Source organism: Echiichthys vipera, assembly GCF_963691815.1.
Source record: "Echiichthys vipera genome assembly, chromosome: 10".
NCBI classification, from domain to species: domain Eukaryota; kingdom Metazoa; phylum Chordata; class Actinopteri; order Perciformes; family Trachinidae; genus Echiichthys; species Echiichthys vipera.
Genome location: NC_139835.1, coordinates 28,048,213 through 28,061,802, shown reverse-complemented (window position 1 = coordinate 28,061,802; position 13,590 = coordinate 28,048,213). Strand labels below are relative to the sequence as shown.

General features: G+C 45.0%; 1 protein-coding gene across 1 annotated transcript in view; it reads left to right on the top strand.

The window, feature by feature from the left end:
• abcb6b (ATP binding cassette subfamily B member 6 (LAN blood group) b) overlaps window positions 1-13,590 on the top strand; it is a gene marked incomplete at both ends in the record, with an annotated part of 34,959 nt that overhangs the window by 18,306 nt on the left and 3,063 nt on the right. The window contains 4 exons of the mRNA XM_083921091.1: window positions 5,484-5,658; window positions 5,806-5,918; window positions 7,784-7,878; window positions 12,520-12,588. Of these exons, the coding sequence (XP_083777217.1) occupies window positions 5,484-5,658; window positions 5,806-5,918; window positions 7,784-7,878; window positions 12,520-12,588 (452 nt within the window). The remainder of the gene's footprint in view (window positions 1-5,483; window positions 5,659-5,805; window positions 5,919-7,783; window positions 7,879-12,519; window positions 12,589-13,590) is intronic.

The window sequence follows — 13,590 nt, the reverse complement described above, 5'->3', positions numbered from 1 at the left end:
CACATCCTTGGATTCAGCGGTAGAGGCCGATCTGCTTGCGTCTGGCTGTCCTTCCTTCAGCTGGGAGGCTTTATTAGGGCAACACTCCTGATGACGAAGGGAAAACACTCCTGAGGGCACTTCCAGTACATAAACCGAGGTGCACTCATAACAAATAAACCCTTAAAATATACGGCATTAACTTTTAATAGCGTAACATGAGCTGTGAGTTATTTGTTAGTCACGATGCAGGTGAAAATGAGCTGAGGATCTGACATAATGAAATAAACGATGGAACTGGGTGATAATCCTTTAATAAACAATGAAATCAGGTCCGGGGCGTTTCGTGGTGAATCGGTTAAAAAAAAGACTTTGGATCAAAAGGAGGTCATAAAGTCTTTGTTACGGCACAAGAGTGAGGAGGACGAGGAGAATGTAAGCGTTGGTTGTTGTTTTTTTTTACACGCCATCTGTTTCCCTGGTCACTAATAAAATGCGGCATGCTTTTCATGTTGCACTCCACAAATACCTTTTCCAACGTGTCACGCGATCAGACGACTCGTTGGTGTGTTTCATCCAGTGAAGCAACGTCCGTCTTAACAAGTCATTCAAACAAGTGTTAATTACGCTCACCTGGTAAAAAATGCATTTTAACCTGATGGTGAAATAAAGGAATAGTTTGACACATTTAAGGGTTAGAAGATCAATACCACGGTTAGCTTAGCGTAGCATGAAGACTGCACGCAGGGGGAAACTTTTAGTCTGGTTCTGGGCACCTCCACATGTTAACTAGGCAAATTTAGAGGTTCCTGTAGACACAGAGAGACCGTGTCCAGTCTTTATGCTGAGCTAGTCGCCTGCTTGCATCTCATCTCATCTTCAACCGCTTATCCGGGGTCGGGTCGCGGGGGCAGCAGCTTTATGAGGTTCATATTTAGCGTACTGACATGACCTGACGGTGGTACCGATCTTCTCGTCTAACTCTTGGCAAGTAGAGGTCTGTTTTTTGGACTTACAATTGTCTGGTATTGTCCTGGCTAACCCCCACCTGCACAAAGAGTTTAAATAAAAGAACGTACTAGCATTATTCGGCGCATGCAGCTTCATCTAAAGGTAGTTTCTCTTTTGAGATGTGGTTGAGAGCTCCTCTTTCATGTCCAACATTTTTTACTTTGAACTCTTTTATGCATTTTTCTCATCTATACATATTTGAAATGACTGAAATACCTAAAAAGCAGTTAGCGTTCAATCACAGTAACTCTGTGACAGTGTAAGTTTAAGATTCTTATCAGTGCTGCCGTCCACATGTCTACAGCTGGATCTGGGATCGTTCTGCTTGTTTCACACAGCTGCTGATTATTGATTCCATCTTTTCTTTCCTTCAGTTTACAGGAAATGTTCCGATCTTTCCCCAAATGTGTCTTGATTCATTACTCACACGGCCTTATGTGCTTTAATTGTAGAGAGTGTTTGATCACTGTAATCACTCCTCCTCCACATACTGGCCATTATGTGATTGGAACGCTACCACAGTCCTTGTTCTGTGCAAAAACGCATTCAGCTGGAACTGAACTAACCAACAAAACAAGTGCATGTGCAGTTTTTTTACAATAACAAGATAACCCACCAAAAATGGGAGATAGACTCTTTTTTTCATTGCCAGTAGACGAGTCTGCCTTTCTGATCGTTCTTTCTTTTTTTAAAAAACGTATTCAGTCTCTGCGTCAAACTCTGTGCCGACTTATCTGGAAAGATGTCCAAGTGCTCGTTAAGAGGAGACAGGAATGACGAAGGTCAGTTACTGACCGAGGTGACGAGCATCATAGGGCGGAAATTAGCCTGTCCAACCCGATTGGTGATTTTACGTACAAATATTAACACTCAACAATTCCTATGATTCATGACCGAAAGAACGAGGTCGCGGGTACAAGCGGTCGAAATGTGTCTCCTCAAGAGGGTGGCTGGAGTTTCCCTTAGAGAGAGGGTGAGAAGTTCAGCATCTGTGAGGAACTCGGAGTAGAGCCGCTGCTCCTTTGCGTTGAAAGGAGCCAGTTGAGGTGGTTCAGGATCATCTGGTAAGGATGAACCCTGGGCGCCTCCCTAGGGAGGTGTCCCAGGCACGTCCAGCTGGGAGGAGGCCTCGGGGAAGACCCAGGACCAGGTGGAGAGATTAGATCTCCACACTGGCCTGGGAACGCATCTGGATCCCCCAGTTAGAGCTGGTTAATGTGGCCCGGGAAAGGGAAGTTTGGGGTCCCCTGCTAAAGCTGCTGCCCCTGCGACCCGACCCCGGATAAGCGGCTGAAGATGAGATGAATTTCTATGTTATCGTACGAAATATGGCGTTCTATTTAATACTGTGAGGTAGGTGTTCAGATCAGAAAAAAGGTCATAGTTGGACTTAAAGTACTTTTCACGGGTCCTCCAGGTGAAAATCCTCTGATTTGGGACCCATCCATCACCCCGACCCTCCTCCTACAAGGATTTTGGCGCTCTTATATTACATTTACCTGATTTACTTCTTTGCTCCAGATGTAATTTCTACAGTTATACATTAATGGAGTATCAAGAATTACAGTGCATTTATTTTCGTAGTTATACGAACTGTGAATGAGGACTGTCGAACTAACACAGATGTCAGTGGATGCTCATGTGTTTTCTTTCTCCAGTCTTGAACTTTAAAATGATGTAAATGTGTGATCACATTTGAAATCGTAAATATTTTGCTGCCTTCCGTGCCATGCAAGGGTTCTGCAGACGTGTCAAGTTTTTTACTCTGCAATGGAAAAACAACAGCTCAGCCTCTTGGACCTTTTGTCCTTTTTTTGTCCCATCAGCCCTCTGCCACTCCGCATGTCTCTGCATATGGCAGCCACATGTGGTGAGGCTGTGATGAGTCCATCTCTGCTGGTGCTAACACTGCATGATGATGATGATGATGATGATGATGATGGCTGGGGAGTGTTGGTGTGAGGTAATGTGTGTTTTTTAGGGTGACCGTCGGGTTTCTCTGTTTTTTAGATTTTAAGGGAGCAGTTCCTATTTAGTTTAGTTCCTGCTTTTTGTTGTTATACTCTGACACACCTTCATGTTTTGTCAGTGAAGAGCAGCAAGAAGTCATTAAAGCATGGAGAAACTTTCATCAATAACTATCAGCTGAATCCCTGCAGAGTTAGAACAGGAAAGGGAGTTTCTCAAGATTATTACACTTGGTCAAATGCGAGTGTTTGCAATCTTGCAGAGTTCAATTAGAGGACAAGACTCCTCTTATGTCTGTATAGTAAATATGAAACTTCAGCAGATGTAAGGTTAGCTTAGCACAAAGACTGGAAACAAGGGGGAACAGCTAGCCTCTGTCCACTAGCACCTAGTATGACATGTTGTCCAACCACATTGGAAGACGTTGGAAGTGTTAAGAGCTATTAGGAATGGCAGCTACAGACCCCCAATCTTAAATAATGCATCCTGTTACAGACTTATTGTAATGTTAGTCATTGCGTCTTGTGTGTGAGATGCATAGTTTCTTTCCCAGACTGAGTCCGATCCACAGCAGTAGTTTTGAACCTGAGTCCGAATAAAAAAACAGACATTATTCATGACATTTACCAGACTTTAAGGTCTATAAGACATCAGAAATCAAAGCTCTAGTCTAAGGACAGATGTCCACACTCATAATTTCTCATTTTGTTCTTCCGCCGATGTCTCAACGAATACATTTCTCTCTTTCTGACATTCGGTGTCAGAGCTCTGTCCGTCCGTCTCTATCAGAAACAGATGCCGTGTTGCTCTTTGGTGGAATAAATACCAACAGTAAATGGCAAAGATCGAATTAAGGGAAAAGTGAGTGATTACCAGCCAGACAGAGCCGTAGTGCAGGAAATGGAATTTGCATTGTGGCTGCGGAGGAAAAGCTTTTCTACGGGAAGTGCTCAAAGTGCACACTGACCAGAGAGTCGTAGAGAAACCGGAAATTATTTCTGCAGAGATCAAGAGCCAGATTCATGAAACGCTAAGAAGCTTTACATAACGGGGGATAACATTACAACTATTTGGATGGTTTTGGATCTGAACTAATCAGACCAAGAAGGGCCGACTCCCTTCTAGTCTGGAGATATAAACATTGTGAATGTTCACAGTGGGACAGTTACGGGCAGAGGGTGGCAGTGCCCCCGTATTACTCTGGAAAGCTAAAGCTAAATAACACCATAGGGCATGGGTGTCAGACAGATCCAGTAAAGGGCCGTGTGGCTGCAGGTTTTCATTCCAACCAAGCAAGAACACACCTGACTCAACTTACTCAATCACCTGAACTGCAGACTTTATGATCATCCCAAAGTGTTTCAAGTGAAAACGTGCAGTTTTTCTCTTAAAGTGCAATTATTTCTGCTGGGATCTACTAATCATTCTTGAAATTGCATAAATTGTGTTTGACTGGAAATGTGACACTCCAGATTATTCAGCAAGGATCTCTCTATGGTATTTCGCAAGGTCTTTGTGTCTTAATAGGGCATTTTTTGAGACATTCGTTGACACTTTTGATCAATTTGAGTGATCAGAAATGGGTAACTTTTCACCAAATCTATGTAACAAATAGGATCAACCCCGAAAATTGCACCGCCACTGTGTTCAGGTATCTCAAAGCAAGAAATTGCCATATTAACAGTATCCTGTAAAATGCATGGAACATAGAGAAAATCAATATTGCTTTAATCATTATTTTGATGGTGTTAGGCAGAAGAGCTGACCATTACAAACAAAGCTCCGCCGTGCACGCCCACAGTAAATAACACAAAGATCAGAGGCTTGTTTACCAGCACAGTTCATATGGAAATATTTGATGTACACGTTATGTTAAGCCTCAAAGGTGCGCTGCTACAGTGTGCATGACTAAACAACGAGTAAGAAGCAAAAATAAGGTCAAATATAGGAAATCCTGCAGGAGAGACAGAGAGACGGGGACAGAAATTGGTGCAAGACGTGTGCTGTCTGTGACCTGAGGCAGCATGCATTATATAGTATAGGATGAATTAAGCCATGCAACATTTATGTAGATGTATGTGTGTGTGTGTGTGTGTGTGTGTGTGTGTGTGAGGGGGAGAAAGACCTAGTTCGACACAAACATATAAGTTTGTATCATGACCCGTAGATCTGATAATCCAGTACACTATAAACATGCGAGTGGTGTTTTCCATTTCTTGCTTGCTTGAAGCTTGATGAAGATGTCCGTCGAGTCCAACGAAGACGTCGTTTCATGCGTAGAAAAGTGGGTAGAAACTTTCTGGGGGTCACACTAGATGGGTTCTTCGATGGCTGTAAAGTCCGATGCGGGACTTGCAAACACGGTTGCAGACGTCACAGGGGAAGTTTCCATGTTGAGCTGGTTGCTGTTTTCCATTCCACAGGTAATATTGTCTGCAGGGTCATGGTGTTTCAGTTTGAACCAGGTTAGCATTACTAACTTATTTTTTACAAAGCTAACCGTTTTGTCTCTTTCCGTGTCCCAGGTGGGTCAGTCTTCTCTGAGGTTGTGCATCGGCGTGGTTCCCCAGGACACGGTTCTCTTCAACGACACCATCCGCAACAACATCCGCTACAGCCGCGTCACAGCCAGCGACCAGGAGGTGGAGAGAGCTGCCATGGCTGCTGACATACACGCCAGGATACTGGAGCTACCTCAGGGTCAGGCTGGGGTGTGTGTGAGTGTGTGGAGGTGATAATTAGGAAAAATGCTTTTGTTGTTAGACTTCACTGTTGGCTGAAGCAGGAAAGCGGAAAGTGAGCGATGATGATGACAACAGTGAAGATGATGTCGTTGTGTCCAATCAGGATACGACACGGAGGTGGGGGAGCGCGGCCTGAAGCTCAGTGGCGGGGAGAAGCAGAGAGTGGCGATTGCTCGAACCATCCTGAAAGAACCTCGGATCATTTTGCTGGATGAGGTGAGGAACACATAACCATGGACGGATGATGAGACAACGGGCCCCTGGGCACAGACATGTCAGAGGCCCCCCACTCTGTCTGTGTAGGAGGAAGACCAAATTCAAAGAGTCTACTTGTCATAGTAGTCAAGTTTTGTTGTCATTTTATTTCTCTTTGTGGTAATTTTACGTCCATTTTTAGTTCTTTTGTATGTCTCTGTGATGATTTTGCATATTTGTAATTGTTTTGCATCAATGTGTCATGAGCGGTACGGGGAATAACTCCGAGGAGCAGGACCCAAATGCAGACAAGGACACCGAGTGAGATGTCAAAAGATACTGAATCAACAAATAAAAGAAACGAACAAAAACCAGAGAACGGGAAAACAGGTACAGGGTCCAGGTGGAGACAAGGGGAAAAACCAAACGCAGGGACCAGGAGACGAAACGCGAACAGGTGGTGGAAAAAAAAAGGAACTCGGGAAACTGTAACGAAAGAAACAAAGAAACGATTAACAACACAAAACGCAACACGGATAGAAAATACGATCATAGGGAGTAGGTAGCCAACCAAGCGAGAGACACGAACCACGAAATAGCAATAACGGTCTGGCGCCAGAGTAACAGTGAGTCACATCCGGCTACTTATCCAGGCATTTGCGAGGAGATGAGCCACAACTGGGCGGAACCACGCCGACCAGCTCCAACAGACAATCACGAAGGGAAGGACGCATGCACGGAGAAACAGACAGAGGGAGACAAACTCACCCAAAAGGAAGAGGGAGGAGACTGACAGGACAGGGATCCTGACACTATGTTTAGTCATTTTGCTTCTTTTTGTGGTGGTTTTTGCATCAATTTTAGACATTTTGCGTTTTTATGTCGCCTTTATGTTTCTCTGTGGTCTATTTTTGAATCATTTTCCGTGTCATTTTTTGTCTCTTTGTGGTCGTTGTGTGTCTATTTCAGTCATTTAACATGTATTCGTGTTTGTTTTGCATCCCTTTAGTCGTTTTTTGTCTCTTTAAGGTCATTTCCGGTTGTTTTGTATATACTCGTGGTCATTTAGCGTCTCTTAGGGCATACTCACACTGTCCTTCTGGCCGGGGCCAAAACCGTTTTTTCAGCTAAAGCCTAGTACCTTTAAGCAGTGTGAGTGCACCTGCTCCGCGCATAACTGTGGCCAGCGGGCCGTACGAGCACGAGCACGAGCCCTACGGCGGTAGCAGTATGTGCGCCTGTTCGGACATGTAAATAGAAGGACGGACCATGCGCAGATATTTAACAACAACAACAATGGCGGTGAAAGGTTCACGTTGGTGTGATGCGGAGGTGGAGTGTTTACTGCAGATTTGGTCGGATGAAAATATTCAAAAACAGTCGACAAGACGCACAAAAACTCAGAGGTCTACGGAAAGATTTGTAAACAAAGCCACACACACGCGATCAATGCGTGTGACGTGTTACGGCGTGATGGCGTATGGACAGCAAGAAGCATTGGCCGGCCCTGGCAGTGTGAGTACAAACGGGGCTGGGGCGCGGGGGGAGAGGGAGGGGGGACAAGTACCCTACAGCCTGGGTCGCGATGCGGAAGGACAGTGTGAGTGCACCCTGAGTGATCATTTTTCAGCAACATCTTACGAGTCAGGGCCCCTGACTTTATGGGCCCCTGGGCTTGTACCTGGTGGGCCCGTTCAGTAATCCTTACTGAAGTCACACTAAAAAACTTGCTTTTAACAATTTCTTCATGTAGATGAGCAGCTCACACACCAGTGCTCACGTACATTCCTGTGTAGTTTGTATAAACATGAACATTTAAAAGGTAAAGTCAATACTTAGCAAGGTCCGGATGAACTCACATTACTGATTACTGTGTGTTCCACCAGGCCACGTCTTCACTGGACACCCAGACTGAGAGGAACATCCAGGCGTCACTGGCCAAGGTCTGCACCAACAGGACGACTATAGTGGTCGCACACAGGTGACGTTACTACCAAGCTGTGTTTCGTGTCACTGGGAAGCTTCCTAATAAGTTCCCTTGTTTCAGTAATTGAAGGTGTTTAAGTATTGGATTCAGGTGAAGCATGGATGTGTTGTTTTACCGTCTGTGAGTGGAAGTTGTTTGGGGCAAAAGGTCGTCCAACGTGGTGCTGGACGTGCGTTTCTCTTGAACGCACAAACGTGCATTCTGCTGTGGAAATGACAGCGGTGTGTTACAATATGATTATAGTTGTGGTGGCAATAAAAGGAGGCAAAACAAATGTGAGTAAAAAGAGATGAAAGGAGAAAGACGGGCGATGGATGTGGTGAAAGGAAAACAGGATTAGAGCCGACACAAAGGGAGGGATGGAGAGATTAAATGAAAAGCTGATTGGAGGATATGAGGTGACGCGTGATGACAGGTCGACAAAAGTAAAAGAAACAGATGTCTGGTTATTCATCTGTCTGAGTGATATTGGAAAAGACTTGAAAGGCTTTGACACTCGCAGAAAAGACATCAGAAGTGAAGGAGCCCGTGCCGATCCCTGCTGCATCATTCCCTCTGTACTCTCCATCATCCAAGTGTAATGGATTATTTGTTCTTGTGCATTAACATTATTAACATTAACATGGTTTATATTGCACAGAGCAATATTGACTCATAAGTGTGTATTTATATTTTATGTTACATGGGGAAAAAACACAGATTTTCACATTTACTCGAAACACTCTCTGTCAAATGGAGTCTTTCTTGAGTCTTAGGGCGCACTCACACTGTCCTTCCGCACCGCGCCCCGGACTTTAGGGTACTTGTCCCCCCCTCCCTCTCCCCCCGCGCCCAAGGCCAGTTTGTACTCACACTACCTGGGCCTCGCGCAAATGCTTCTTGCTGCCTATACGTCATCACGCCGTAACACGTCCCACGCATTGATGACGTCATCGCGATGCGTCACTTTGTTTCCAGATCTTTCCATAGACCTCTGAGTTTTTGTGCGTCTTGTCGACTGTTTTTGAATCTTTTCATCGACCAAATCTGCAGTAAACACTCCACCTCCGCATCACACCAACGTGAACCTTTCTCCGCCATTGTTGTTGTTGTTAAATGTTCGTGCATGGTCCCTACTTCTTTTTTCTATGTCCCAACAGGCGCACATGAAATGACCTCAGAACCGCCGTAGGCCTCGTGCTCGTACATTTGCAAACACGCTCTACAGAAGCCCACTTCTCTCGGACGGGCCGTGGACGGCAGTTATGAGCGGAGCCGTTGCACTCACACTGGTCAAACGCACTAGGATTTAGCCGAAAAACCTGTTTTGGCCCGGAGCGGAAGGACAGTGTGAGTGCGCCCTTAGAGCTTGGCCTTCTTTATCTTCCCAAAGAGGCTATAAACACCCCACACTGAGCCACTGCCAGTACGGTTCTGAGACTCAGAAAAGACGCTGTAAAAAAAGTTGGAGCAAACTGTTTAATCACACACAATCATAATGTCCAACTGGTACAACAACAATACAAACAGTTATGAACCGTTTCTTTCTGCTTTAATTCCAAATCCAGCGTAAAATCATCCCAGGGCCTTTTTCGGCAAATTCATCAAATAAGCCATTGAGACAATCTTTTTTGTGTAACAACTATTAACAGAGATTTACGGGGGAGATATTCTGGACTTAGCTAACACTGATTAGCTCGGGGCATTAAGGTGAAGGCATTCAAACGTCTTTTTTAACCACTAATACTGCTCAAAGTAACAGAAAACCTCTGCAGCAGCATGAGAAGAGTCCCTACACACAAAACAAAGCACCAACAACGTAGTTAGTGGAATAAAATTATCCGAGGGTCTCTTTCGGCAAATGCACTCATCAAATAAGCCATTGAGACAATTTTTTTCGTGTAACAGCTATTAATGGAGATATCCTGGAGAGTCGCTAACTGCCAAATGCGGCTAACTCAGGGCAATACAGGGAAGGCATTCAAACGTCTTTTTTAACCACTTATACTGCTCAACATAACACCAGACATCTGCAGCAGCATGAGAAGAGTCCCTACACATTAACCGAAGCACCAACAACGTAGTTAGTGAAGCCAGAGTTTATTAAAAGAGTGTTTTTAAAGACTTACCTACTGGCCCCTGTACCAGCTCCTCTCATAGTAAAGTCCATTCAAGTGGATTAGCAAAGTCAATCCCAAAGGAAGGAGCACATTGAAAAAATGATCTCTTTGAGTGATTTCTCTCACGTACGGGCTTTGCTGCCAACGCATCGTGCTCTTGCCTGTAAATGGGCCAACCGTGCAGGACTCACTTAAAAAAACTAGGGTGACAGACGCTCAGTGACGGCAGATCGTCGGCCCAGGCTGGTCTTAGTCCTGGTCCCAGGTTCGTATGATATTGTATGAAAAGAAATGCACCAACTTTGTGTGTAATTTACGTTTTAAATTGCGGTGCTGTAGTACAAGACCGCTGATCTCCGCGTAGGGAAGAATGCTAGATGGGTCCCAAAACGCAGGACACCCGAGGCGCCGGTGTTCGTGTCCTGGTAGCACGTTGACGTTTTGATGCCTGCCATCATCTTTGTTTCACATAAGGGAAGGTTTATTGCCTCAACTTAACCGTCACCTTTTGATTTCCTAACAGAACGTAACCATTGTGATCCACGTCCGGTTGCTGTTTCGGGCATTAAACAGAACGTCATATTTACCGTATCCCAAGGACCTGTCAATGAGAATACGTTGGTTGTCCCGGTGTGTCAGGGTCTGTATCGTTGTTATGATGTAGCGAATGCATTTAAACCCGTTATCACACAGATGTGAGCATGCACGCCTGTATGGAGCTGACCCGTGCATACAAACATTGTTCACAGATATTGCGACTAATAAGCTGCGACTGACACCAGCTGAACTCTGAGCTCCACCTCTATTTTCTTTTTGAAATGAATGATAAGGCGCTCATTTTGCAGTCTCTCTCCATCTCAGTCCTGAAATTAATCAGCAGTCTTTGAACAAGTTGATCCACCAGCTTCTTAATCTCTCGATAGTAGCAACAGATGGAGTCTGCTCGTAGGATCAGGACTGTTTATTGGGTGAATCAGTGGGGCCTTACATAAAATGAAACCACACACACACACACACACACACACACACACACACACACACACGCACACGCACACAATCACAACAGACAGGTCATGATTTCACTTTGAAGGGTGAGCTGGAATCTCTCTTTAATCAACTTTAGTTATTGGATGGAGAGAATATTTTTCCCCTTCTCCTGAACATCCGTAGCAATCCGCTGATAAAACCGAGCCATGAACTCCTCACCCTGTCATCTACGGTACACTGAGATATATAGGTAGGTGGTAGTGATGTGCTCTCCCTCATGCTGCACTCCTTAAATGTGGATTCATTCCTGCGTGCTCCTGAAGTTTCTGACATAAATTTGTGTTCATGAAGTCGACGCTAATCATATATCAGGATTTACTTCCTGTTGTTTACTTCCCTCATCAACATTCACGTCTGGCCTAGAAAGAGGAAGTTTGACCCTTCACTGCATCCCAGCCGAGCAGAAGATGCACACGAGAGTTTATCCTGAATCTAACCTAAAAAACAGGACATGAACTAATATAGCCTGCATGTAAACACACCGGGTGTTTGCTTCTCGCTGTAAATGCCGAACGAGTGGATTAAAAAACCCCTTTGACGTCTGCAGTCTCTGGAGGGAGATATTTCTACCTTTGACCGAGGTTTTCTATCAAATATTGAAAAGGTGGACGTCCAAAGATAGCCTTGATGTCATTAAAGCAGAGTGGTGGCTCTGCTGAAGCTTAAAGTGACATTCAGCAGTTTGGAGAGGCGGGGGATTTTTTTATTTATTTATTTATTTTTTGTGGTGATGCACACAGTGATGTGAGCAAATTTATAATTTCCACTGGAGGGGTGAGGGGGGCAGAAACCTGTTTTCAGGCATCACAATGTTAATGCAGTGTGAATTTTCCCCAAGTCTGGAACTCATTTTTACCATTATTCAGACGCCACATGAATGCAGCGCAAATGCAGCATAAATGCCCTCTCTCACCACGTTAACGAAAGTGAAAAATCGTTTGCGTGTCCGTTCCGTGGTTTTGGATCTGCTCAAGAATCTAATGGGGTCTTATTTGGCCCAGGCTGCACCCTTCCACCGGGTTTCGTGAAAACTGAGCCACTAGTTCTTCTGTAATTGTGCGGACACACGGACAAACCCAGCTTCATGACACAACAACACCTCCATGAGGTCGGGTCACATCACAAAGCTGAGTCCGGTGCTGAGAGACCGTTAGATCTCTGCGTCTTTAATCAGACTGGTCATAAATATTAACTTTAATAATTCACAGACAGTTCACGCAGAGTTCTCCACACTCAACCGTGTGTTGTTTTGCACGTGTGTGTGTTTGTGTGTGTGTGTGTGACAGAAGTGACGGAAGAGTGTGTTTGTGTGTTTCTGTTAGTGATTACTGAGGAATGACTGTATTTTACTTTCATGACACAGATGAACATATTTAACATCCAACCGCAACATTACGACTTAATTGGCTTCACTGGCATGACTTCTTCTGACACGTGTTGCCAAAGCGCATAAAATGGCAGCAGGGATAATGGTTGTGTGATGTTACAGGTTGTCCACCATCGTTGGAGCGAACCTGATCCTGGTGGTTCACAACGGACAGATCGCAGAGAGAGGAAGGTACGGACACTTCAAGCCATGCGTTTGTATGTATGTGTGTGTGTGTGTGTGTGTGTGTGTGTGTGTGTGTGTGTGTGTGTGTGTGTGTGTGTGCGTGTGTGTGTGTGTGCTCACGTGACACACTTGAACGATTGTGTGTGTCCTAAGTGCTAGCAAATTTGTTATCTGTAGATCAAAACCTCAGTGTGTGTGACCCTTAAATCTTTCTGGTGTCTCTGTCAGCCCCAGAGGCGGTTGGACCACTCCACGCACACACACACACACACACACACACACACACACACACACACACACACACGATGGAGCTGCTACTTGACTGCCGATGCGTTCAGTCCTCTGATATAGGAGCTGTTAATGAAGACTTCCTTTCTCACACACTGAGGTCACTCTCTCACACACACAAGCACACACACACACACGCCCATGCACACACACACACACACACCAAAGGAAGTGATTCATCTTACCGTGTAATGTGTAACTTCTGATAAACATGGATCATCAGCTGAATGAAAGCGCACACCTGAGAGGCTTTGTTTGTCCCTGCAGGCGTGTGTGTGTGTGTGTGTGTGTGTGTGTGTGTGTGTGTGTGTGTGTGTGTGTGTGTGTGTGTGTGTGTGTGTGTGTGTGTGTGTGTGTGTGTGTGTGTGTGTGTGTGTGTGTGTGTGTGTGTGTGTGTGTGTGTGTGTGTGTGTGTGTGTGTGTGTGTGTGTGTGTGTGTGTGTGTGTGTGTGTGTGTGTGTGTGTGTGTGTGTGTGTGTGTGTGTGTGTGTGTGTGTGATGTAAACACAAGACAGGCCCATTTAACGTCCGGTGTCAGAAAACACAGTGTGGGAGTGTTTCATGAAACCGAGACAGGAAGAGACCTCATCCCGTCCTCAGGCTGTCGCTGCGCTTAACATTCTTTACGAGGACGACGTCCGCGCTAAGACGCTAAGACGCTAAGACAGCTAATTCTGAAAACGTCGTTTGTGTGAATACAGCATGTGTCCAAAATAAGGT